This window comes from Salvia splendens, chromosome 12, assembly GCF_004379255.2.
Source record: "Salvia splendens isolate huo1 chromosome 12, SspV2, whole genome shotgun sequence".
NCBI classification, from domain to species: Eukaryota; Viridiplantae; Streptophyta; class Magnoliopsida; order Lamiales; family Lamiaceae; genus Salvia; species Salvia splendens.
In genome coordinates, this window is record NC_056043.1 from 2,890,810 (window position 1) to 2,918,265 (window position 27,456).

General features: G+C 37.2%; 3 protein-coding genes and 1 pseudogene across 7 annotated transcripts; 2 read left to right on the forward strand and 2 right to left on the reverse strand.

Annotated features, from left to right (window-relative positions):
- Positions 1-1,917: 1,917 nt before the first annotated feature.
- Positions 1,918-6,930, reverse strand: LOC121758606 (KH domain-containing protein At4g18375-like). 4 transcript variants are annotated; one of them, XM_042153980.1, is made up of 8 exons: positions 6,803-6,930; positions 5,810-6,412; positions 5,130-5,624; positions 4,747-4,986; positions 4,397-4,660; positions 3,697-3,752; positions 2,875-2,971; positions 1,918-2,457 (listed from the first exon to the last, which is right to left on the reverse strand). In XM_042153980.1, exons 2-8 carry the CDS (start codon positions 6,404-6,406, stop codon positions 2,326-2,328), a joined length of 1,881 nt encoding a protein of 626 aa, XP_042009914.1. In that variant the 5' UTR covers positions 6,407-6,412; positions 6,803-6,930; the 3' UTR covers positions 1,918-2,325. The 4 variants fall into 4 exon arrangements, with proteins under 4 accessions (XP_042009914.1, XP_042009911.1, XP_042009913.1 ...); XM_042153977.1 differs by having other exon boundaries at positions 5,810-6,424; XM_042153979.1 differs by having other exon boundaries at positions 6,778-6,925.
- Positions 6,931-10,750: 3,820 nt separating this feature from the next.
- On the reverse strand, positions 10,751-13,151 carry LOC121759589 (annotated as a pseudogene).
- Positions 13,152-16,137: 2,986 nt separating this feature from the next.
- On the forward strand, positions 16,138-18,466 carry LOC121759377 (receptor like protein 29-like). Its single transcript, XM_042154936.1, has one exon. The coding sequence runs from the start codon at positions 16,932-16,934 to the stop codon at positions 18,363-18,365; it is 1,434 nt and encodes a 477-aa protein (XP_042010870.1). The 5' UTR covers positions 16,138-16,931; the 3' UTR covers positions 18,366-18,466.
- Positions 18,467-23,101: 4,635 nt separating this feature from the next.
- Positions 23,102-26,744, forward strand: LOC121759609 (peroxisomal (S)-2-hydroxy-acid oxidase-like). Of its 2 annotated transcripts, none has more exons than XM_042155261.1 (11): positions 23,102-23,280; positions 23,781-23,926; positions 24,296-24,420; positions 24,696-24,742; positions 24,901-24,978; positions 25,351-25,475; positions 25,567-25,633; positions 25,726-25,788; positions 25,877-25,946; positions 26,061-26,266; positions 26,353-26,744. In XM_042155261.1, the coding sequence occupies exons 2-11, from the start codon at positions 23,787-23,789 to the stop codon at positions 26,542-26,544; spliced, it is 1,113 nt and encodes a 370-aa protein (XP_042011195.1). In that variant the 5' UTR covers positions 23,102-23,280; positions 23,781-23,786; the 3' UTR covers positions 26,545-26,744. The 2 variants fall into 2 exon arrangements, with proteins under 2 accessions (XP_042011195.1, XP_042011196.1); XM_042155262.1 differs by lacking the exon at positions 23,102-23,280 and adding an exon at positions 23,443-23,595.
- Positions 26,745-27,456: the final 712 nt, after the last annotated feature.

Consider the following 27,456-nt stretch of genomic DNA (forward strand, 5'->3'; position numbering starts at 1 on the left):
GCGTTTTTGCAGTGGCCTTCGAGCAACAATGAGGATGGAGAGAGAGGGTAAAAGGGGAAGAAGAGGGGGAGTCTTTTTCAAACAATGAAACTCTGTCTCACTAAACCTTCTTTTTTGGGGGTTAGAGTTACCAATTGAATATGGGTAGCTAACATTAATTTCAAACGGGCCGTGTTTTTTCAAACGGGCTTGATAAAAAACAACAAATGCAAACAAGCGATGGTTAGAAAGGTCCACGTCAGCATTTTCCATCCTTTTCCTACTCTACTCATCTAATCAAACGAGCCCTTATTGTAAACACAAAATACTAGTAATGTTTTAACTATTAAAGAGTAGTATAATAATAGTCATTAAAAATTTGTAGGTGAATGAATATTTTACTAAAGCAGTAGCAAATAAATCAATATTTATTCGAATCACAACGTTGGCCAAATAACATCACTCTTTACATAACATACACAACTATGTAGACCGATGGACTTACTCAGTTTGATGGTTCAAGCAAGCTAAACATCCAAATTCAAGACCTTGTCCAATTACAAGATTTACATGTGATACAAGAATATTACAGCAATCTGGTTCAAACGCTTCACAAAATCTAAAAGAGTTGCTTTAAACTGGATATATATTACACCTTTGAACATACAATGAGAAGTCCTCATCTGCCATAACCAAATCTAAGACTAAGATTATGCCATCGGCAGGTAAGAAACTCAAGATCGACTAGAGTAACCCATCTGCCATAGCTTTCACAGGCATGGAGACCTTAATCGGGAATAGACTATGACACGATCATGTATCACGCTAAGAAAACGAAACGAGGGCATAAAGAGACCGTGTAATTAACTGATGAAATTTCATCAAAAGTGAGAAGCAATGCGAATTGGTATAAACCTGCTATACTTAAGAACTAGACTTGTTATCATATAACTATTCAAGCAGATAAGCCATGGGTACTCACCAGATAACGAAACTCTTACTCTGTTTTTTTACTAAGAACAAAGTTGAGGAATATGAAAGAAGAATTAAATCGCACCGAAGTCCCAACTACACGAGCATAATGTCAAACCTCACATATGCAGCAGAGCTTTTTAGGTTCAAGGATTATTCTGATCCAGAAACAGCATAACCTCTATTATTCAAAGCAGATATGTTAGATAAATGCAGATTAGAAACTACGCAAACCACTAGCACTAACTAGATTGAGAATGAGCTGTGCGGCCCTGATCTAAAGCCTATCGAGAATCTGAAGGTGAAGATAACAAGATCTGATGTCATATCATTCCATAGAGAAGGGGTACGGAGAAGAGTCTTTTCAATTGAGACAGACTTGATCTCGTGTACAAGGATGAGGACAGTATGTGAATAATAATAATAATAATGTCAACAAATAGATTAGGAAGAAAGTAAGTTTTAGGATCCAAAATCGTATTCACTCATAGTAGAAAGGACTGATCTTAATATTCGTGTTTGTCAGTTCAGTATAAGCCTATGCAGGCCAGTAAAACAATTAAACAAAGGTACTAAGGGTCCAATTGATTATAATTGAAACAAGGTAAACTATAAACTTCCGAATGAAGATTATGGACCGAATGTCATATTGTAACATTTTCTATTCCTGTAAAGAACATGTCAATGGACCTTCTAGAGGATTTGAGTAGAGATTTAGAGGACACGAAACAACACAACATTGGATCAGATTAGTAAGCTAACGAGGAAACCAACGCAAGCTATTCAACAACAGGCATATTGGAATTTGTAGCTTATGATTGATAGATATTGTCTTGCCAGAGCAGAAGCAGTGCAATTTATTAGGAGAGAGGTCATTCTGAGCTTATTACTAAAAGCATGACGAGCACGGAGAGGCACATGCGGAAGAGAACATTGATTAGAGGCACAACAATAAGACAGAAGCAATAGCAGCAAGCAAGGAAGGAATACATAAGATTATGTGTCACTCTTGAAAATCAAGTCAACATCCAATCATGAGACAATCATGCAGGAAATAAGATTTTAAGAAGAGTCTGACGAATGAAACGAATAGGAATGAAATTTCCTATTCTCTTATGATGCTGCTGCAGATGAACGAATATATCCTTATCATGCAGCCACTAGAGTTAATACCACTTAGAAATAGATATGTAAAACTTTTAGAAGCCTCTTCATAAGAATCCCTATAGAGGAGATGAGAATCCACCAGAAGCCTAAGAAGAAGATTGATCTCCACGAACGGGACCTAAAGGAGGATGAGAGAAGTAACCTTTGTTCACAAACCCCAGATATGAGCTAGTTTCAACTTCATACGAATGGAGCTACCCTTGAACCTTAAGTGGCCATAATGAATGCTTGAATCAAGTTTTCAGCAGCACGCTTTTCCTCAGAGGTGCCAGATATTATAGCCACACGATCGCCTCGCGAAGACTTGGAATCTGGAATATCAATAGCTGCTCCAGATATCTAGAAAAGAATAAAGCATCCAGATGAGGTGAGCCAATGTGTGAATATGAAGGGCATATTCAACAACCATGAGATCCAATCAGAGTCAAATAATTTGCGGAAAAGATTTGAAAAACATCCAATAAATGAAAATTAATAGAAGGACAAGAAATTACAAGGTCAACAAGCATATTAAAAATTATAAGCACGTACATTTAGCAATTAATAAAGAATCCCATTCTAACAGACAACTTAGCCAAACTGCAGGACCAAGATCACTAGGAAAAGGACAAACTTTTAATGTATTAACTTGATCAAGAAACAAAACTGAAATACATGTCAACACAATGACAAGTACGAAGTATGTGAGAACAGAATTAATAAAGTATGAGAATATTTTCAATTTCATGCATGATGCATCGAGAAACAACACTTTACCTTGCGTATATTCTCAATATTTGTGCCGCCTTTTCCAATTACTTTACCTATCGCATGTGCAGGGATGACCATTTCCAAAACAGATGGCCGAGAAAACCTGATTTAAGCCAAGATTTTAATAATATAAGGCCATTAAGAATAAAAACACGAAATAAGGACTCAAGTCATGAGCAATGTTATTAAATAGCGGATATGGCGGCGCCATGGCGCTATGGCATGGCGTTCAGTGGTGGAAACGCCATAGCACCATGTCGCTGCCATAGCACCGCCATATCCGACATTTGACAACATTGCGTGTGTATTGTATTTAGGAATGGGACATCATGCAAGAAACATGGAGGTTAGAGTTGTATTTTATACTTTATTAATTGTTTAAAGTGTTTTAGATGTTACTCCCTCCGTCCCCTAATAGGAGTCGCTATTTGACCGGGCACGAATTTTAAGAAATGTAGAGAAAAGTTGGTTGAAAAAGTTAGTGGAATGTGAGACCCACATTTTTATATTGATTTTATAATAAAATGTGAGTGGAGTGAGTTAGTGGAATGTGGGGCCTACTACCATTTATGGTAAAAATGAAGAGCGACTCTTAATGAGGGACGACCCAAAATGAAAATTAGCGACTCTTATTCGGGGACGGAGGGAGTATATTTTAATTATTTTCTAATTTCTGAATTATATATAAATATATAAGTATTATTTTATTTATTTAATTATTGACTGCCATATCCGCCATACTAATACGCCATATCCCTGTGTCGGTTTTTAGGCGAACCGCCATAAGCCGCCATACGAGATTGATAACATTGGTCATGAGTGGCTAACCCTGAATATTGTGATGCCGAATGTGAAGGCAAAGATCCATAGCCAGTGTCCTCCATCTATAAAAAGAAACCAAACAGTTGTAATCAGGTGTTGCATATTAAAGACATTGGACCAAGAAACTCATGGTAACAGCAAAATACAAATAACAAAAGATTGGCATGCTTATATTTCTTAGTTATCCGAAACGACTAAGATTTATGCACAGGAGTCCAGACAGAAGTCACAGGAGTAGAACAACTCACTACTGAGATAGATGAGCTTTCAAAGCATAGAAGGTGCAAAAGCCATAGTACCCGATCGTTTCCACTCATAAAATATTTCATCAACCCATTCCATTTGATAGCAATAATGAGCGAAAAATATAATATCTTTCCAAAAGGAGAAGGTTCACAACATTCTGCCGAACATTATTCATTAGTGTACCATGAACTCATGACAATATCGACAATCTTCCAATTGGACGCTAGTATCAACTTGCCAACAATGTATATCAACAATTTAATAAATACGATTCCACATAGAAAAGCAAACCACTGAAGTGACTTATGAAGGACACTACTGATATCAAGGCCAATATAACTGTAGAGAGCGTGGTAGTCAAATAAGAAAATTTCAGTAATCTGAATGTTGTTATAAGTTACTTGAAACACTTTTTCATCTTTATATGCAAAAAATTGAACAAAAAAAATTAGAAGCATACTGATAAGGACCCATATCCATATCCGCGGGGGGAAAGTAATCGCAAACCACTGTCTGCTTCAGCTCTTTCGTCATAACTTAATGCAGCACCAGAGTGTCCACTATGGAAAACTGATGACACTGGAAGAGATGCACCGCCAGCATATAATGCCCCAACACCAGTAGATGCATTGTGCATGTCTTCCCTATCCTTTAATACATCATCTCGGAGCCTCAAAACAATCTGAATTAGTGCATCTCTCAGATTACCAACTTGTCCATATACCTGCGTAAGTTACATATTTTGACATGAATAAGAAAACAAACATGGGATGCTTTCAGACTGCAAAAGTATAATACAATTAATTTCACCTCAACAAGTTCGTCATCTCCACAATCAAAATTAGGCTTCTCGCCTTTAGAAATTCGTATATCTGCTAAAGTTCTTCTCCGAATTTCATTGATTATAGAACCACTTTTTCCAATGATGCAGCCAATAACCTTTGACGGAACAAGGAGCCGCATAGTTACAGTATCACCATCTTCACTATTTATCTTTCCTTGTAACAACAAAACAGCTTCAACTGCCATGGATTTCAAATCTTCTGATGACTATTCAAAATAAACAACAGGGTTAGTAAGTAAAGCAAGACAAAAGCCAAAAAAATGCATAAGCAACTAAGCAAGTAGCACCAAAATGATACTAGCAGAAAATGTAAATGCGTTGTATGCACATATTGTTTTGGCAGAAATACCTCATAGGAGCTCACAGTGATGACACACTCACTATGGTTGGCCTTGGGGTCCTCAACTTCAATACGAGCACCACTCTCTTGCCTTATACCTTTAATAGAACTTCCACCCTTCCCAATAATGCGACCAATCTTGTTAGAGGGGCACATCACTTTTATGGTGAGTTCCTCAGAACGCGGCGCACCACCGTAACCAGACACCATTGGAAGAGCAGATGAATATATTGGCCAAGCTCCCCGGGCATCAGCATAGCCTGGGATATCGTGTGCGTGTGAAGGACGCAAGGTAGAAGGCATTGGTCTAGCATGGTTAATGGGTTCTACACTTGAATAAAGCCCAGTAGCAGGATACATTGGAACATCTGATGGAATAATGAAGCTTGGAGGTGCTTCGTGGACAGAAGTGTCAAGAGGAATATTCTCCTTTGCTGTAAACTTGTACATAATCGCAGAAATGGCAAAAAGTGCTTTCTTGACCGCCTCGGGCTCACCAGATATCTAACAATGAACAACGACATACATAATCAGGTAAAGTAACAGCCTGCATTTATGTGGATTACATTAACTAATCATCCACATCCAACCAATCAAGTGAAAAAACGAAAAAGTGTAAAAATGCATTCAAGACAGGATAAGTTATTCACTATTCAAGCTCTTTGTTTTCGTTTCAAGAGTCAACTAACCATAACAAAATTGTCAAATTCCAGCGCACAAGAATGAGATGGATCACCAGCATCCTTAGGATTAACCTTGATGTGTGTCCTTGTCTTGTTCCTCAATTTCTTAATGGTTGCACCAGATTTCCCAATAATATTAGCAGACTGGCTAGATGGAACTAGAAGCTGACATTCCTCCCTGTCTTTGTCTCTCCTATTGTCCGAATCCCCAAGTGCAGCTACAGCATTTGCAATCGCCCCATGCACCCTGAGTAGCGCATCTTGTGCGGGACAAAGAGGCCGGTTATCATTGAATTCATCATCCATCTCAAGCTCTTCCCTTTCCCTTACATAGCAATAGATAGTAATAACTCTGTCTCTAGAACCTGGAAATGGATCCACCACTTTTACCTTTGCCCTTGAGTCTTGCCTAATGGAATTAATCACTTTCCCACTCTTTCCAATCACACTCCCAATAACAGTATCCGGACACAAAATTCTGTACACTATCACTTCATCGTTTCCCCTTTCATCTCTCTCCCTATCCCTATCAGTTCTCCTCTTCTGGTTCCTTCCGTCTGCATCATCTCGATATGAACGATGACGCTTCCCACTTTCACCCATTGCTCACTGAATACAAGCCTTCAATTATTCAACCGTTGAATCAAAACGTTGAACATTAAAATTGCAACAGAATATTGGAGATAAAATACAGTATATATGAATTCAACATCACTTCACACACACACAGTAAACATCATGAATCTATCATCTAAAACTCTGGCTCTAGATAAAAGAATCAATCAAATAAGTAATCTTAACAAACACAAGAAGCCCCAAATAAGATGAAAAAAAAGAACACCAAATACACCAAAACACACTTGCGAATATAAACTAATAATCTGAATCAGCTAAGATAGTGATAGATCAACAATTGTGGAGTAAATGCAGAAAATTCGCCACATATAAATTGAAAACAAGCCAATTTTTTATACCAAACGTCAGATTAAAAAAAAATCCCAGAAACCACAGCTCGGCGAAAAACCCTAAATCAGGAATATGCACGCTTAAAAATTACAGCGTATCAAACATTATAGTATTTGAGTCGCCAGAGCGATAAAGATATCAGTCAATGGAATAAAAATGGCATAAGCTTTTGATAAAATTTATGTTAAAAAAAGAGCATCTTCATCCATGCTCACGGATGTGGGCTCGCACCCACTTTTATTACTTTTTTACTCCATGTTCTTCCCCAATAGCACAACACTCACATTCATGCTCTTCCGCAAGGATATGCTCAAGGGTCACACCATTCTATTATTCAATTTAAATCAAAACATTTCCACAATATTAAAATGCATTAAAAATACCCGAAATACTATTACAAAAAAATTAAAAATTACATAATTAAAATCCTAAAAAATAAAAATACATAATTAAAATCCTAAAAAATAAAAAATACATAATTAAAGGCTAAAAAATATCCCCATGGAAGACTATTCCGCTGGCCCTATCCCCAATATTCTTCGGAGACCCCGTATCATTGCCAAATATGAATCAAGTTGTTCAGGGGTCATATTTGACCTGTCGGCCAAATTGAGTTGGGCCAACAGGGTCCACAACGAGTTGGTGGGGGGTTGAGGTGGCACAAAGGGAGCAAGGGCGGATGGAGTCGCGGCGCGACGGCGATTGGCCGCCACCTTCTTCCTTCCTTGCAGCCGGCGTCGGGGCTATCCAAGTTAGCTCCGGCAAGCTGGCTAGCCACCTCATCATCGTCGGCGTCGGATAGGGATAGACCGTTTGCTGGAGGAGTTGGAGGAGGATGATACGCCCCCCCTATACTTCGGATGCACACGCACCTCCTGCCAAGAGCTGAGGTACTTGAACTGGTTGTAATTTATAGATTGGTAGGTCGCCAAGGCGGCGCAAATGATGTCGAGCTCGCTCCTGCTGCTCCCCGCCGACCGCTCTTCCTGGAAGTAATACCCCTGAAACTTTTAGATTTTTTTGCTGGCTCTGAATATGGCATTGCGCACCATACTCTCATTGCGCTCGATGGTTCCAGCCGGGCGGTTTTCATTGTACCAGCTAGAGACGCGCCACCAAAACTTATCCCCGCTTTGGTTAGTGCCTATCTCCAGATCTTCAGAGATAATCAAATAGGCTTTAAATAATTGATCCATCTCCGCCAGAGTGTACAGGGTGCGGACACCATGAGGATTAGGAGTAGAAGAGCTGCGGATGCTCTCATGTTCTAAAACTGTAAAACACTTCATTGGATGCACTGTTTTGTACCGAATCTCGTAGACTCCTACACGAGTTTTATTGATTGAATTTATTTGAGATAATGGTCACATGTTAGTCAGCCTAATGATAATTTTAAATTCTCTTTATACAGTACAACAATTAATCAAATGCACTATTTTACTATATTAACTAGATGGATTTATAGAATTAAATTTTTTACATGGCCTAAATTTACTCCCAAATAGATAAGTATGACTTTTACATGAGTATAACCTAGGTATTCTTTTTCCAAGATTTAGGATTTTAGAAATATACACTCTTCACTTCGATGACTTGATCCACTTCTTGTAGAAAACTGAGAGAACTCTGCAAGACGACAGACATATCATCTTCGTTGATAGTGCCTTTCTTCCCCTTCTTCGATTTGTCAACCATTGGCAAAACAAAATGTTTTGCAATTGTTCTCATCTCTCAATGCGTTATCCAACTAAGACGATAACATTTGTTGATTAATTTTACGTCTGCTTGGGTTGGGGTGAAAACACCATTTTTTTATCTTGAGAATCAAGAATAATGCATCGAATATATAAATTCATTTTATTCACATTGAAACAATTGTGTTTGGAAAAAAATTAATTAGGTAACGTATTTATAGATCACAGGACAGAAAGCTGTTTTCTATTTCTTAACTGCATCAATTTTGTTATTTTGGGGAAACACCATTGTTTTCTTCTCCTATTTCTTAACCGCGTCAATTTTGTAATTTCTTAGGAGTAATTGTTTTCATTGTTAGAGGTGATGCATGAATTAATCTACTTAATCTATGAACATTCATGAATCTGCTAATGATTAACGGTACTTTATTTTACAATCTTGTATATTTTGTTCAATATAAAAGATTATTTGAATAAATGAAATAAATTCAGAATCCTGACATGTTTCTTTAATAATCATATTATTTAATAATCCTGACATGTTTCCGAACACAGAAATCCTATTCTTTAATAATCATATTATTAGGAATAATATTCCTACAAATCATAATTCCAAGAATCATAATGAATCATTTTCCATCCTACTTTCCTGCCAAACAAATCACATTTAATTAAAAATTACTATCTCAATAATATACTATCGCATTTTCATTTTTAAAAAGTAATACTGATAAATTTAATCAATAAATCTATGTGACCAAATTTTGTACAACCAAAAACTGATTTATTTGAGAAAAATCGATTTATTTATGCATTTAATTAAAATATATGGCCGCATATATAGTACATGGATAGTGCATAATATTGTGGTCATATATTAATGATCTGTGTATAATTTTTTTACTTTTTCGGAACCATAAAATATAATTAAAGCATACTTTCATTCAAATTTGAAAAGTAATATAGAGGTAATTCAAATATAAAACAAAAAAATGAAAATGAGGCTTAAGACTAATCAAGTCTTTTTAACTTGTCTACTAAACTACATTTATTATTTTAATATATAATTATACATCAAATTACTAATAGTATAACCTGTATAAAATTTTAGTTGTTTATCATCACTCAAATTTTACTACAGTACAATTTTTTCATTATTACTTGTATTAATATTTTTAATTATTTCGTGTCCCAGCGGCCCAGGTAAATCGAATGATTGGAAAGAGGGAAATTTGTGAATAAATATGGGCCTATCAAAATAATGCAACAAGCCCACTCCTTCACATTTCACAGTCACACACAGCGCCGCTTAATCTTCATCTTCTACACCCTACTCTCCTCGTCAATTCCAATTTCCATTTATACGTCGATAAATTCATCGAAGGAATTCTAATTTTTAGGAGCTTTTGATCAGAGAAATCCTTCTGTTCAGTACTCGCAAATTCCACAAGAAAAATTCTACATCTACTTGTTATGCCCTAAATCCAGCGATACCTGACATCAACAACACAAGAGGATACATCACAGCTTCGCATTCATTTTCGATTTCAGAAGATCTAAGGTAAATATGTTTCTATCACGTAATCAATCGATAAAGAGCATATATGCATAATTTTAGTTTTTTCCGATTATCAAATAATTATTTTTTCATCTGAACCGAGAAACACATCAGTTTAGAGAAAGAGGCGAACGCCAAATCAAAAATCTAAATGCAATTAAATAACGTCGAAATCAGCAGATAGATATAGATTGCTCACAGTTGAAATTTGAGCTGGATCTGAAATGCAAATTGTATTTGATTGATGAACAGTTGCGATGGACGGTCCTGATCGCGAGACGGTAGAGAAATGCGACGGCTCTGAATCGAATTCGGTGGCGATTGCGAAGAAACTGATACACGGCAGAATGCTGATCGGAATCAAGGACGGGCGGTACTTCGTAGGCACGTTTTACTGCATGGATAAGCAAGGGAACATCATTCTTCAAGACGCGGTCGAGTATCGCAGCACCAGACGGTCTTCCCCTTCTCCGATGGAGCATCGTGGCGTCGGTCTCATCCTCATCCCCTCGTCGTGCAGGACTTCTTGCCACGTTGATTGCTCCGTTCAGGATCAGCTCTCTCTGCTCTCCCTAAACCACGACTGACCGATCATATCAACGGACGGTCAATCTCTTGTTTCAGGTCGTCGTTTGATAGTTTCGTTTAAAGCAAAGCCTTTCCTTTTGAGAATGTGTATTTTCTGTAACTGAGCGATTGAAAATTGAAGAAATAAGGCTATGAATCACCTTGGTATTGAAAGAGATCTCCAATTGTGATTATACAAGTTTGTACAGATGCAAGAGTCGATAGCTTGGCGCGGTTATAATGTGTCTCGTGGCGAGCTATCGACGAACGGGATGATATATTTAGAAACAAGCATGGATATATGAGATTATATTCATACATTTCTAAAGTGCTAGGGAAAATACATAACGCAACCTAAATACAGTGGTCGTGGCTTGGCTCCGCTGCCTCTATCAGTAACGATTTGCATATGGGGTACCATACACGATGAGGGTAGGCACGACGCGCAGAGCTGTGTCGATGGGTATTGCAAAGTTCACACCCGAAGACATTCCACTGCCTGCATAATAGCTCAAAATGTTGTCATCGTTTCAGTGTAACTGAGGTTTGTGGTTATGATCTCAGACATGAACTCTGTCAAGATGAAGCGATCGTGTTGAAACTTTACCTCTGCGAGTGAAGGTAGCCGTATTCACTCCAATAACATGACCATATGAATTGATCAGAGGTACACCTGAATTTCCTGCAGTGGTGGAAGAGACGTAGCCTCGACTGATGGAAGGCGAAACGAAGCAAACATACATCGCATTATGAAGAGACAAAACAGCCCCAAGGAATTTCAAGAATTATTACCAGCATTGATAGCAGCATCTGTTTGGATTGCTCCTCGAATGGCGCTCTTCCATTGGGGGAGGGTATCTCTCTACCCAATCCACTGATAACCTGCAGAATCGAATCTCATTAAGTAGTTATCATGAAGTCACCATCAAGCAATCAAATTTCTTTTTTTTAAAAAAACAATGCCTCATTCTGCTGATCAGCTTTAACAGTATGTTATTACCCCGGTCGTTAGAGTATTCTCGTATCCATATGGATTTCCGATTGCAAAACAGCTCTGCCCTACTTGTAACGCGCTGGATGTGCCGATTGCCACTGGCTTTAACTCGTTTCCTACTGCATCAACCTGCCACAGAAATCGAGTGAGACAAATATGAGAGATCTTCTGTGTACTGAAACCCAGAAATTCAGGAAATTGGGGATAGACTAGGCTGAACTTGTCGGCGATAGATGAGATGGAAAAAGAGAAATGACTATGGCAGTGCATTTCGAATATGTAGACAGCAAAAGCAATACATATGCAGAAGAAATTTATACTCATAATAGCTCCTTGAGAACAGCTAGATCATAGTCTGGATCAAAGCCAACTATCTTGCCTTCTCTAGTGATACTTTTACCTCCAGAATCGACTAAATATACCTGAGGCGACAAACAAGAAGAACTGTCCTTACGAATATCTTTACCAGTCAAGAACCTTTGCTGCTGAAATCTTGATTGTAAGGTAGTGCTCAGTATAAAAATGAACAAAGAGAACCTTACAACGTTGTAATCCACGGGTGTCCGTTGCCAGTTAGGAAACCACGTGGTAGTTCGTCACCTGTTAGGAAATAACACAAGTGATCAGGCAATAAAATCGTTATGGCTTTCAGTTAGTATTAGTTATGCCAATACACAACCGATTTGGGACATGTTTCTTTTCACTGGAGTCCACAAAAATGGCTATGAATACCATACACAATAGTGAAGTGTGTGATCTCATTCAAGAACTTAATCATAATCAATGCTCATTGTATGTATTTAGCAGAACATAACTGAATGATGAAACTGTTAATGAGTGGATTAAATGATGAATGAAAGAGAGCAGAGCAGAGCATAGTTTAATTCATAAATGTTGAGCAAAAAAATTAAAGAAAAGACAGATTAAAACCTACAATGTGGCTAAATTTATCCCAAATGAAACCAGAACCAGTCCCTTCCACTTTTGCATTATCATCCTCATCTTCACCAATATTCTTTCCAGAACTGCTCTTTGGGATTTCAGCCAATTCGATATCCTTTATGTACACAACAGAAGATGAAGTTTCCTACATTTAGGCAAAATGCAAAATTCCTCTCAGTTAGGATTGTGCAAACCAAGCTATACCAATTAACAACCATATCCAAAATTCAATACAACTGGATCACAATATCAGTCACACACATGTAATTTAACAGAAGATTAAGTGGATAGAAACAGTAAAACCTGGAAAATTTGATCAACTCGAGTTTCTTCTTGATCGAGATCATCGAATTGTTGAGCGATGGCTGGTGGAGTGGACAGATTAGGATTTTGATGCCAATGCAAATATGTAGCGAGGAAAGAAGTAGTGAAGATTAGTGATCTTCGCCTTGTTATAGCGGCGCCGCTGCCTGAATTTGAGCAAGATGAGGGAGTGTGATGGAGTGGAATTGAAGATTTCACGCACACTGCAAAACCTAATTTCGCCATTGCAGCTCTGTGAGGGTGAAGGGGATACGGAGGCTTGAACTGTTGCCACGTGTAAAAGAGTGATTCTAATTATAATAGTACTATTTTATTTATCTTTTGCTTTGGTGTTTCTATAACAATAAAAATACTGTAGTAATTCGAAAAATAATTTATGGTTTTATTTTATTCAAGCATTTATCAATCCTTGCCAGTGGTTGCTTTGGGGCTTTTTTCTGCAACAATTGTTAAGGCCCAAAATAAAAGTGGCTTATTAGTAGTGACCATTAGGCTTCACATATGGTTAATGGGACTATTTCAAAAGAACCACATTAACTACTTCAAGAATACATTTGTCTATCTCATAGTAGTATCTAAATATAATTGGAAATTATAGTATTTTTATAGTTGAAATGCTAAATTTAATTATTACTATAAAATAAAACAATTATGGATATAATATAATGACACCTAAATTTGAAAATTATGCATGACAACTAATTATAATCAAATGTAACTAATAAGAGTAAATAGATGAAGAGAAACTAAAAAAAATCCTATTGTAGGTTTCAATATTCGATTATGACTGATATTTGAATATTATAATAGTTTAGTATAATCATTTAAAGATTGTACGTGTAAATGACCATTTATAAATGATCTAAATAAGTGATTAATTGAGTTAATATTAACACGGAGTTGAATGTTCATCTATAATAAGTGCATTCGTAGTAGAAGTCCATTTTTTTACGAGTCACGTTAGAGCATCAGCACCGGTGCGTCCGTCCGTGCCAGCGGCGCTGCTCGATGCATTGAGCACGTCCGTGCCAGCGAGCAGCTGACGTGGCGTGTTCTGATTGACCAACGGCATTTCCGTTGAAAATTCATTTTTTTTTTAAAAAAAAATCAAAAATAATACCAAAAAATTAAAAAAAAAATCAAATTCCCAAAAATATTGTCGTTTTTTTACCGTTTTTTCTGGAATTTTTATTTTATTTTCCATTCCCAATATTATCTATAAATACACACATTTATCACTCATTTTTCACACCAAATCATCTCTCATTCATATTTTTTCATACAACTTATCTACATCTTACTCTCTCACTTAAACCCTCTCAAATGGATTTCACCAATCTCATTGCGGAAGCGGAGTGCCAAAAACAAGAATACTATGAACAATATCGTGCCGCCTATGAAGCCTATGTCACCGCGAATACCCCCGCCCATCCTCCTCGACCAACTAGATCAACTCGCCGCTACATCCATCGTGACCGGGAGGGAGCCAACGAAAGGGTCGTTGTCGACTATTTTTCCGTCCAGTCGCGGTTTCCGGAAGATTACTTTCGGCGCCGTTTTCGCATGTCAAAACGCTTGTTTATGCCTATTGTCAACACATTATCCGCCCGTGTTGAATACTTTCAAACAAGTACATACGCAACCGGTCGGCAAAGTCTCTCGGCGTTGCTGAAGTGTACGTGTGCCATCCGACAACTTGCTACTGGGCAAACGGTTAACCTCTTCGACGAGTATTTGCATGTGATTGCCAACGGTTGCTTCGTCTTCACGAAACAGTCCATGATTTTCCCGGTATGCTTGGCAGCATTGACTTCATGCATTGGAGATGAAAGAATTGCCCGACTGCTTGGAGGGGGCAACACTTAAGCGGCCACAAAGGCGGCGGCCCAACACTTATCCTTGAAGCGGTCGCCGACTACCGCCTGTGGATTTGGCATGCATATTTTAGTATTGTCGGATCCAACAACGACTTGAACGTGCTCTATTCTTCACCACTCTTCAATGATGTTTTGAATGGTGTAGCACCGACGATCGACTTCACCGTCAACGCAAATGCATACCACATGTGTTACTATCTCGCCGATGTTATCTACCCAAGGTGGTCGACTTTCGTGAAGACGCTCAGCAACCCGCAAGACCCGAGACGGGTTCTTTTTGCGCAGCGTCAAGAGTCCGCTCGGAAAGACGTCGAAAGAGCTTTTGGGGTCCTTCAAGCCCGATTCAATATTGTGAAGGCCCCGTCTCGGCTGTGGTACGTGAAAAATATCGCCGACATCATGTACACGTGTATTATCTTGCACAACATGATTATAGCTGACGAAGGACCGATGACGGCTAGCTTTTACGATGAGGATGAAGCCGGAAACTCAACCGCGAGGTCTCCCCCACGCTAAGGTGTGCATACGAAGGTGGGCGAGAAGATCGAAACAAGGAACACAATGCGCGATACCCGAGCCCACATTGAGCTACAAGAAGACCTAATCAAACACATTTGGGTGAAATTCGGTCACGAGTAGTGGTTTTTTTAATTTTATGAATTTAATTATGTAATTTTTAATTTTTAGGATTTTAATTATGTACTTTTTAATTTTTAGGATTTTAATTATGTAATTTTTATTTTTTTTGTAATTTGTAATAGTATTCCAGATATTTTTAATGCATTTTAATTTTGTGGAAATGTTTTTATTTAAATTGAGTAATAGAATGGTGAGACCATTGAGCTTGTCCTTGCAGAAGAGCACGTATGTGTGTATTGTGCTCTTGCCTAAAAGCAGGGAGTAAAAGTGAGTACGGGCCCGCATCCATGCTCGTTGGCAAGAGCACGGATAGGGATTCTCTCAGTAAGTTTAATATCAGTCCCAAGTCACAACACTTCCAATAAAGTCAATCTCATCTCTAATCTCATTATCAGCCTAATGCCAGTTCACTTATTTAATCATTATTTTTATTTCTCTATTTTTTATATTTGTTGAATGCAATGCTTGTAAAATACAGTAGAAAACAAAATGCCTATAAGAATTTAAAAATTATTCATTAAAAGTCCAACAACTACATCAAATAAAACAAAATAATTCAATAATAAAATACTACAAAAACTGCATTATTTAAATTCCTACACTACACTTCAATTGTTATGCACCAAAATTTCTTCCATCAAATCTTATTGGAGATGGACGTAAGTTAGTTCCTTCTACAATGAAGATCGTCGACGCAAGAAGTCTCAAAATTGGGCGGCGCACTGTAACATTTGAGAGAAACTGAGAACAGAATAAGAGATAATTAAATAAGGAGAAGGATGACAATATATATAAACAAAATTTCTAAAAATTGAAACACAACCGTTGATGCGGCTGCAATAGGGCCTAAAATCAACCGCAACTATGGTAGATTTAGCAATCGTCACCCTGATCCACACGTTTCAATAAGGCCGCAATCACGGCACACTGTGCACACAAGCAACCTTATTGTGCGCGCCGTGCCCTAAATATGAGATTTTTTGTGCATACATAATTTTGGATAACTTCTACTTTGTTATATGAGAAGTGAAATTATAATAAAATTAGAGACTCGTTTAATAAACAGGGAGTTATGATCAACAATACATACAGTCGAGAGCTTCACCAACAACCATGGTTTGTAATAAAAAACATGTAGACATGTACAGTTAAGCTTTGGTACCCTTTATGGTATCTGTGAATGACATTACTTGATTCCAGCAGCTGATCTATCTCGGATGACCTAACATAGACTCTAGTAAAAACTGGGCACAGTAACATTGGCATGTCTGTATCACCCATCAAAGGCAAGAGAGAGCTGTCCCATCACATTACAGCACAGTTTTGTTTTGAACACCACTTTTTCACTTTGACTGCCTTCACAAATGGCAACTGTTCCCTCTCCTCTCCCCGCATGCCACCCCTCTCTCTCTCCCCATCTCGGCAAACCCTTTCCCCTTTTCTTATCGCTTATGCATGCAGCCTTATCACTGACCAGACCAACCCATGAATTCCCCATTAAATTCCTCACTCTCAAACACACTTCTTTCACAAATCCAAATATTCAGAGGACAGAATTTCTTACCTTATGGCCTCTTCTTCTGTCTCCTTTGTTGTCGTCTTGATTCTTGTCCTTTGTGGTGGAGCTGCGTGTTATGATAACTCTGGCGGCGGAGGGATGGAGGAGGAGGAGCTGTTTGGGCTGTTTGAGGTGATGGGGTCGCTGTTGGAGGACCCCACTTGGGCGCAGATGCACCCGCTGCCGTGCACCGATACGCCGTGGCCGGGTGTGGAGTGCGGGCTTATGGAGGAGACCGATGTGTTCCATGTCACCAAGATTCATGTAGGAGACGATGTCGTTTCTCCGCCGTGTAAGGCTTCTGCGAAAATCTCCGACTCTCTTCTCAAATTGCCATATCTTCGAACTCTCTCTCTCATCAATTGCTTCACCGATTCAGAGGTGTCTTTAAACAAACGCCTCTTTCAATCTCTTGCCTCTTTAGAGCACTTGACTCTGGAGTCGAATCCTGCCCTAATCGGAGAGATTCCGTCGACGATCTCGAATCTATCGTCGCTCAAAACGCTGTGCCTGTCGCAGAACAATCTCAGCGGCGGAATTCCGAAGGAGATTGGAAATCTGGTTAATCTGCAGCAGCTCGTTCTCAGCCGTAACAATTTAACCGGTGCGATTCCAGGAGAAATTGGAGGTATGGAGAAGCTCGCGATTCTCGATCTCAGCTTGAATTCGTTGGATAATACACTTCCGAGCTCGATCGGCGGCCTCGAATCCCTCGAGAAGATTGATCTGAGCTGGAACAGACTCCGAGGAGCTCCGCCGCCGTGGCTGGGGAATTTGACGAGGCTGAGTTTGTTAGATCTGAGCCACAACTCATTCACAGGTCCCATCCATGAAAGCCTCTCGGGAATGCAGCAGTTACAGTACCTAATCATGGAATCCAATCCATTAAATTCGAAATTCCCCTCCTTCGCGAGCTCACTCACACGTCTCGCGGTTCTGAGCCTCTCGAGCTGCGGGCTCCACGGCCCGATCCCGAGCGTATTCTCGAATTTAACTAACCTGACGGCGCTGTCACTCGACGATAACCACCTCGACGGCGCGGTTCCGGCGGAGATCGGATCGCTGCGGAATCTTGACACGTTGAATCTGAGCAGGAATCATCTGAGCGGGCGGCTGATGTTTCCGCCGGATTTCATGAACAGGATCGGGCAGCGCCTCGACATTCGAGAGAACGACGGTTTGTGCGCGGATCTGGCGGTGAGGATGAGCAATACGAGCTCGAGGCTGTTGCAGAACCCTAGCTGTGACGATGCTGTGATATTTGCTGCCCCTAGCAACAGAACAATGGCGGCGGATCATAGAAATTCCGGTAGTTCTGTGAATTTGAAGCCTGATCTGTACGGAGGTGGTGATGATTCGAGCTCAGATCACGGCGATTTCGGTTCCAGAATTGTGATTTTTGTTCAATTGGTGTTGCTGTTTCTTTTGTTGCAAGCCTCATGAACTATTGCATCCATGGATTCTGTGTTTTAGGCTAATCAATTAATTTAACATTATTTTCATCAATTTTAGTAAGTGGGAAACCAAACATCAATTTAGTTCAAGATTAAATTGTTTAGAGATTAATTTTGTTATAGAAAAAAAAGATCGGACTAGGGCATCAGCCATGGTCATTTCCTGATTTATGCGTGTCATTCTTGTGCATTTGCGATCCTAATCTTCCCATTCTGTCCAACGAGCTAGCAAGCCAAAGTTGCATGAGATATGGTGGGACAAGCTAACAAAATAATGAATAATGACATTGTCTCAAAATTAAGTTTTTGATAACTTATCATACTGAATAGCATTGTTTAAATGTTTAAAGAGAAAAGATAAATGTATATAAATTGTACATGTACATAATATCCTTAAATTTTTAAATTTAATTGAATTTACTTAAAAATTAATTATATTATTTATTGTTTTATATGTAGTAATAAAAAAGAAGTGATATTGAAATTTTATGTGAAATTGTAACATGATTTCGAGCTTGATTTGAATTAATTATACAATATTTAATAAAAAAATAGGGTTTTTCTTAAATATACAAATATTTAAGTTAAAATTTCAAAATTTTTTTAAAGCCTTGCAAAATGATTAGTATGAAATTTATTTTAAATCCATTAATGTTTATAAATCGATTTTCAATGTAAAATGTTAAAAAAAAAGTTTGATTATGTACGTACAATTATGTACAATTATCACTATTTAAATTAAATCTTATCTAATCTATCAAAGCAAATAAACAAATCTCATAAAATGTTGGGACCACATCACAATTCTATTAGTAGCACAATTTATTGTGATCGAGATTGAATTCTAATTATTTGGTCATGTGTTAGAGTGGTGTGGTGATATGGTAATTGGTAAGAGCATCCACAATGGCGCCTAGCGCACCGCCTAGCCGAGCCTCGGCGCTAGGCGAACCATTGTAACCGCCGAGCCGGTTTTCGGAAAAAAAAATCGCCTAGCGCTAGGCGATGTGTTGGCGCTGGGCGATCCGCTCGGCCCATTGCAGGCTCCGGATCACCGAGCGCATCGCCCAGCAGATTTTTTAATTTTTTTTATTTAATGTTTTTTTATGAAACTCTTTCTTGGTTGTTTCTATTTTATAAAGACATATGTGAATGTTTTATGTTCCACTTTCGATGTGGGACAAACTCATTCTTGGTTGTTTGTTTTATGTTCCACTTTCGATGTAGGACAAACTCATTCTTGGTTGTTTCTCTTTTATAGAGACATACTTGAATGTTTTATATTCCACTTTCGATGTGGGACAAACTCATTCTTGGTTGTTTGTTTTATGTTCCACTTTCGACGTGGGACAATTCTTGGTTGTTTTTCTTTTATAGAGACATCCTTTAATGTTTTATGTTCCACTTTCGATGTGGGACAAACTCATTCTTGGTTGTTTCTCTTTTATAGAGACATCCTTGAATGTTTTATGTTCCACTTTCGATGTGGGACAAACTCATTAATGAGGATGTTGTAATGTTATTTTAATTTTAATGAAATGTGTTTTTTTAATTAATTTACTTTTTAAAATTTTAATATTATTATTGAATTTTCCCGTATCTGTGTCGTAAATTTAATTCCGTATTTTGTGTGATTGTTAATTATTTGTTTTATATAATTTTGAGTGATGTGACTAGGCTATGGCTGAGCTATTTGCTTGTTTTAATGGTGTGGCAGGATGATTTTTAGTGTTGATGATGTGGCAGAAGGAGTTTGTGGCTAGGCTATGGCTGTGCTATTGCTGAGCTATTCCTAACGTGGATAGCCTAATATGGCTCTAGAAAGTTTGTTTTTTCATGGAGTTGTTGAGTCCCATCAGAGATATTTACTTTGTTGGGAAAATCTCAGAAACTAAAACAAGAATGTCCTAATCTGTGTGTGGTAAAAAGTCAGACTATATCTGCATTCTGACTTACTAAAAAGGAAGCATATTAAATGGCTACATTATTGTCTATTGTAGTATGTTTTGTACTTTTGTACTTTAATTTTATTTTGGGCCTAAGTTGGCTTACCCACAAGTCCTAGTTGATTTGGGCCGAGTTACATAATTCGTCTACAGTATTATTTCACCTATACATTATAGGACTAGTAAAATATCTAAAATGGTTTAATGGAGTGCAATAATTCGATTCAAATGTCAGCACAAGTAAAGTAGAAGAGGGAAGGAGAAGGAGAAGGATAGTAAAAATAGTATTAAAAAAATAGTGTGATTCACGTTATTATTAGTGTTCAGTGAGTTGTAATGGTAGGTTATATGTATATAAGTTATAAATAAATTGATGTATATGAGTTAATGAATTAATGATAACTTTCCATGAATGAAAAAGCCTATATTTTTAATGGGATGGACAAAAATGGAAAATGCATGTATTTTTATGGAACATGGAAGTATATGAAAATAATAAAATCCTAAATATTATCCAAAGATCCGTGACTTGAATGAATACTAGTACATGAAACAGTTTATAATCCTATTGACTTCGATTCGTGAAATCCAAAGTTCCTAATGAACTCTTTCTATATTACTGTATATAATTTGTACTTGCCCAAATTTGTAACAAAAATGAATTTAGTTTGAATTGACGGATTAGAGCATCCCCATCCGTGCTCTTTGCCAAAGAGCACAGATGTGGGCCCGGACCCACTTTTATTACTTTTTAACTCCCCGCTCTTCCTCAAGAGCACAACACCCACATGCATGCTCTTCCGCAATGACATACTCAAGGGTCCCACCATTCTATTATTTAATTTAAATACTTCAATTACTAAAAACACTTCCAGAATATTAAAATGAATTAAAAATACCTGAAATACTATTACAAATTACAAAAAAATAAAAATTACATAATTAAAATCCTAAAAATTAAATATTACATGATTAAATTCATAAAATTAAAAAAAAAACCCACTACTCGTGGCCGAATTTGGCCCAAATTGATGATGAATGTGTGTATTTATAGATGATTTTGGGATTAATTTTTTTTAAATAAAATTTAAAAAATGGTAATAAAACGGCTATATTTTTGGGAATCCGAAAATAGTTTTTTTTTTTTAATTTTTGGTATTATTTTCAATTTTTTTAAAAAAAGAAAAAGAAAATGAAAATGCCAACAGCCAATAGAAACGCGTCACGTCACCCTGCTCATTGGCACGGATGTGCTCGATGTATCGAGCAGAGCCGTGCCGTTGGCAAGAGCACAATGACGGACATGGGTGTGCCGTGCCAGCGGCACCGACGCCGTCCTTGCGGTGCTCTTAGAACCAATAATACCAAACTAGTCACTATTTACAACCACATGCAAAGTAGTTCCTACCACGTTAGTAACATTCCATCATCGATCATTTTCTCTCTAAACAACGAAAAGATAAGCACAAAATAGTACTGCCAATTAATTACTAGGGCCATGGTTGCTTGATGATAGGCCGTCTTGAATATAACAATTCAAGATCTTGAAAAAATTTAAAGATTCTTGTCTGAATTATAAATTGGTTAATCTTATCTTTTGTGCATAAAGCAAACATTATTTGCTTCCAATGTTTTGTTTGATAATGACAGACCCGAGTATAATTCAATGATCCAAGTGGCAATTAATATTGCGCTACTTAAATTTTGGGGATTATGAAATAAAACTTGATTGATCAGATGTTTTAATATACTGAACGTTCGAGCTTATGCGTATAAACGAACAACAAATTCTTAAACATGTACGATTAACAAAATCCCATATTAATAATCATTTGTTTTTTAGTGGAAATAGTATCATCTCTAAAAATCTTGTATAGGGTTTTTGAAAATAACATAAAGCACAACTTCAAATCGCAATTATTTGTGGAAAAGATATCCGTGACCTTGCAGTTCAATTATTCACTAACCACTTATAGAAAAGGTGGAAAATTTATGAAATTTGTTTGAAACTGAAAAAATTGATACGAAAAACCATAAAGTTTAATTTCGCCGAGCTTAATTTGGAAAATTTCGATTTTAATATGATAGCTGAAATTTGAGATTATTATAAATCTTAATTTGCTTGTCAAATTTATGAATTTGACAACAAACGCAATCACATCATCAATTTTAGTTTTCAAAAATGCATGTATTATAGTACTAATACACATAATTATTTCAGTTTGCAATTCATTGATATAAAACATATCATTCACTTAATATTAAGTTGCTGATACATTAATATAAGTTGCAGAATCAATATTATAAACTAATATGTTTTGTAATTCTAATGGATATTAATGTATTTGCATACTGATATGATTTTCAGTTCTCGAAGTTCTTATTCTAAAAAATCTTGTTGGAAATATCCTAATATAATACTCCATCCGGCTCAATAAATGTGAAACATTTGCTTTATGACATGAGAGTTTATGTAATGTTGTTTTGTGAATTAAATGAAAAGAGAATAAAGTAGAGATTAGACGATTTTCATTATAGAAAAAAAGTCACTTTTAGCCGGATAACTCAACAAAGAATATAGTCGTACTAAAATATGTGATAAATGTTTAGGTGCGGTGTAATTGTAATTAATATTAAATTTCTGAATTTTTTGGACGAATTTTAAAATTATTGAATATACTAAAATTTGATGAAAATTCATATTTGCTCCTATGATTGGAAAAAAGAATAAAATGTAGTAGTAGTGTAACACTAGTAACGAAATAGTGGTAATTTAGTCACACTAATTTGTCGTTATTCCATAGTGTAAATTCTTCATTGCATCAAATACTACTATAATGTTTTGGTTGGACTGCTTAAATCTCAACTGCGCATCACATTTGAACTCTCTCCGATTCTCGAATCTCTTTGGCGTTGCTGCGATACAGCGCAGTAGTTGTAGCTGTCTTTTTACACTCGGTACTCTGCTTTTTCCAACTAATCTTCAATTCCAGTAACACCACTAAATCTTTTTCCCTTTGTGCTTTTCAATGTGATTTGATATGTTCGATGTTCCCTCTTTTGAGCTGATTTTATTCCGTGGGTGTTATGCTTTGAAGATTCACGTGATTCATCAACTCGAATACTTGTCACCTTTTGTAGCAGTTAATGTATAATCATTGATGTTATTCATTGACGGTGCAATCAATTGCTCTTCACTTACTGATTATTCACTAGATTGATTGAAGCGAAGAATCTATTGGATCCTCTTTTGCAACTCTGTTCAATTAGGCGGTATATTTGAAAGAAATTTTCTGATTGGATTTTCTGTAATCAATGTGTGCTAATTAATTTGGGCGTTTAGGGATTCAAATACTGGAGTTTGTAAATTCTGTTTATTGTGTGGTAATGGCTGATTTTGGAGGGTTGTTTTAACTCTATACTGTTTGATGTTTCATTGCTTGTTGGTGATGATGCAGGGGAATATGGAGAACATTACCAATGTTATGGAGTTTGAGGCCATTGCAAGGGAGAAATTGCCCAAGATGGTTTACGACTATTACGCGTCCGGCGCTGAGGACCAGTGGACTCTCCAGGAAAACCGCAACGCCTTCTCTAGGATACTGTAATGTGCCTCCAAAATTGCTTCAGTTTGTGTTCATAAGAAAACTTTCTATGTGTTTTTACTCTAGAATGATGAAATAAGCACCAGTATCTATTTGGTATTGCAGATTTTGTGTTAAAGATTCTGTTTTGTTGATGAGTATATAATGTGGAAGATCGTTTAGTTGTTGATTGAGCATTTGATGTTTATATCTTTGCCTTATAAGTCAATTTTTTCCAATTGTGTGAAAAAAATTGGAGAAACCTAACAATTTGAATTGTATCTTTGGCATTTTCTAATCTTTCAAAAATCGTTTGTAAGAAACAAGAATTGAGATTCAGTACACGCCCTCTGGTGTTCTTTAGCTCTGAAATTCTGTCATTGACATAGGTTTCGCCCTCGCATTCTGATTGACGTTAGTAAGATTGATACAAGTACCAACGTTTTGGGTTACAATATATCAATGCCGATCATGGTTGCTCCAACAGCAATGCAGAAAATGGCACATCCTGAAGGTACAGATGCTGTATCATTGTAGATGTGATTCCAACGGAACTATGTCCGTGCACAGCATTTTGTTATGACAGGCCGCAGTTTATGTTTGATATTTACCATATAAGTATGATGAATTATCGTATGTACATTAAAGACATCTGACCTGTAAACTATGTTTATTTGGCAGTAATATTTTTTTTAAAATTTCTGTGTTTGTACTTCATCAGGCTTTGCTCATAAAACCTCTGGCTGATTTTTCTTTTTTTTTTCTGAATTAAAATTTCACTTTGCGCAGGGGAGCTTGCCATAGCAAGGGCGGCATCAGCTGCTGGCACCATCATGGTTTGAATTTTTATGGGTTTTTTTTTCTTCCATTTTCTTTACCTTTTTCTTAATTCATTATATGAATGGTTAAGACTGGGAGAAGGAAAGCAGAAAAGATTGGCATGATTGCTACATTTTTATAACCATGCTACTAAGTGATGTTTCATTGGTTATAGACACTATCCTCATGGGCTACATCCAGCATAGAAGAAGTTTCCTCAGCTGCATCTGGCATTCAATTCTTTCAGCTCTACGTAAGTTGGAGTCTCATATTTGTTTTTCTCCAGATAATGCTTTTCGATTTGATCAGCATATGAAAAGTCCAGAAACTTCTTTCATCTAATTGCTACCTCTCATAGTACAAGCATTTGAATCTGCAGATAATTTCAGTACTGTTATGTTGATCAACTATACGAGCAATGATTGCTACATAAATTTCACTCCGTTTCACTTTTTTTCCGTGTTATTACATGCATTATATAATTTTTTTGTCAGTTGAGTCAGATCTTCCTTTTTCATGGGATCTGGAGAGTTGAAACTTAGGAAATTTGTATTTGATGTTTGTATCGCATTTTCTTAACAAAGCAGTACTTGAATTAATCAGAGATATCTTACATTCGATGTAGGTTTTCAAAGACAGAAACGTTGCTCAACAACTTGTGAGAAGGGCTGAAAAGGCTGGCTTCAAGGCAATTGCTCTTACAGTTGATACTCCAAGACTCGGCCGAAGGGAAGCTGATATCAAGAACAGGTGATTTCAGATATGTTTCTACACATATTGATTGTAGCTAGTGCTTTTTCTATCACGATCAGCGACTAAAGCTTTTATTTATGTCCTATAGATTCGCCTTGCCACCCCACTTGACACTCAAAAATTTCGAAGGCTTGGATCTTGGCACTATAGACCAGGTGAATAATTTCAACATTATTTCATAAGTAGAATTTTAGTTTCTCTCATTAGGTGCTTCAATATCAGTAAAAATATCTTGGAATGACTGCAGAGTAACGACTCTGGACTAGCTACATACGTTGCTGATCAAGTCGATCGGTCCCTTAACTGGAAGGTAAGAACTCTACTGGGCTCATACAATTCTTACAAGAAATGATTTGACAAAACACCTCAAACTATTTGGTGTGATTCGATCTACACAGGATGTGAAGTGGCTTCAATCGATAACTAAATTGCCAATTCTAGTGAAGGGCGTGCTAACTGCAGAGGACGGTATGGCTGATCCTCGAGAAATTTAAACAAAGTAATTTTTCATCTTCCATTCTAGCCACAGGTGTACCCTAACGTTGTTGTTATGTCTGGTTTTACTTGTTTGCACAATGTTAGCCCGCCTGTCCGTACAAGCAGGGGTAGCCGGGATCATTGTGTCGAACCACGGAGCTCGACAGCTCGATTATGTTCCTGCAACCATCATGGCCCTGGAGGAGGTAGTCAGAGCTGCAGAGGGCAGAATTCCTGTTTTCGTAGATGGAGGAATCAGGCGTGGAACCGACGTCTTCAAAGCGTTAGCGCTTGGAGCGTCTGGTGTTTTTGTAAGTTTGGAAACATCAACAGCTCATTTTTGCCTTTATTTTATGGTTTTATTGAAATTAGGTGTTGTTTTTTTCGTCGGTGGCAGATCGGAAGGCCGGTAGTGTTCGCGCTGGCAGCTGGCGGTGAGGCGGGCGTGAAGAAAGCCATTGATATGCTGCGCGATGAGTTTGAGCTGACGATGGCGCTGAGTGGGTGTCGGTCGATCAAGGAAATTACGCGGGCCCATGTCGTGGCACCAGGGGACTCGGGAAGTCCTCGTGTGGCACCGCGCTTGTGAGCAATTGTATCTGCACCAACCGCATATGCAAGAACAAAGAAGGAGGTGTGGGAAATCAAGAAATCACATCTCATTTATGTGGTGTATTTTTCTGTTAATGTGTGAAAACGTGTTGTGTTGGATTTGTTTAGTTGGTGTGCAGAATAATTTGATTCCGATTCTTATCTGGTCAAATAGTGAAGCTTTCCTAAATATTTTAATTCGACACTTCTATATGTATGCATGCTAAAATATGGGCGAGTTTTATGAATTTTTTTCGTTAAGAATAAAGTGAAATGAATGTGAAACATACTCACAATTTAATTTTAGATTCTTATTCCAGATTGTCATAATTAATATGTTAGCCCCCATAATTATTTGATGATCTTATAATGTCATTAAGTTTCAGTCATATCATATCATATAATGACCAATAAATTTTGAACTTATTTCTGCATTAATATATGATCTGTACTTGATTATAAATACACCTTTTAATTAACTTGTGGGAGAAGAGCTAGTAAAAATTCGAGAGAAATAGCTTCGTAAAGTGAAAATGCAGTAAAAACACAATTTAATCAAGGGGAAATTGGCATAAAAATTATTAAGTTTTCATCAAATTTTAGTTTGTCTCGCAGCTTAAAAATCAACCGTAATTAATGGAGTTTGCTTTTGTTTGCAATTACCACAAAACGAAAACTTTGGCATAATTGTATCAAATATAATAATTGGGAAATCATACGATCACTTCATACAAAAAATTAAGCGATGTCGTTTGATTGGAAAATATCACAAATTTCATTAATTTATAAGTTAATTTTTAAAATCATGGCATAGATTGAAATTTTACTAAAATTCATGATTTATTTTTTTCATTAATTTACACTTTATCAATCAATCAAACAACAACAATTCTTCACAAAAAAAAGCAAA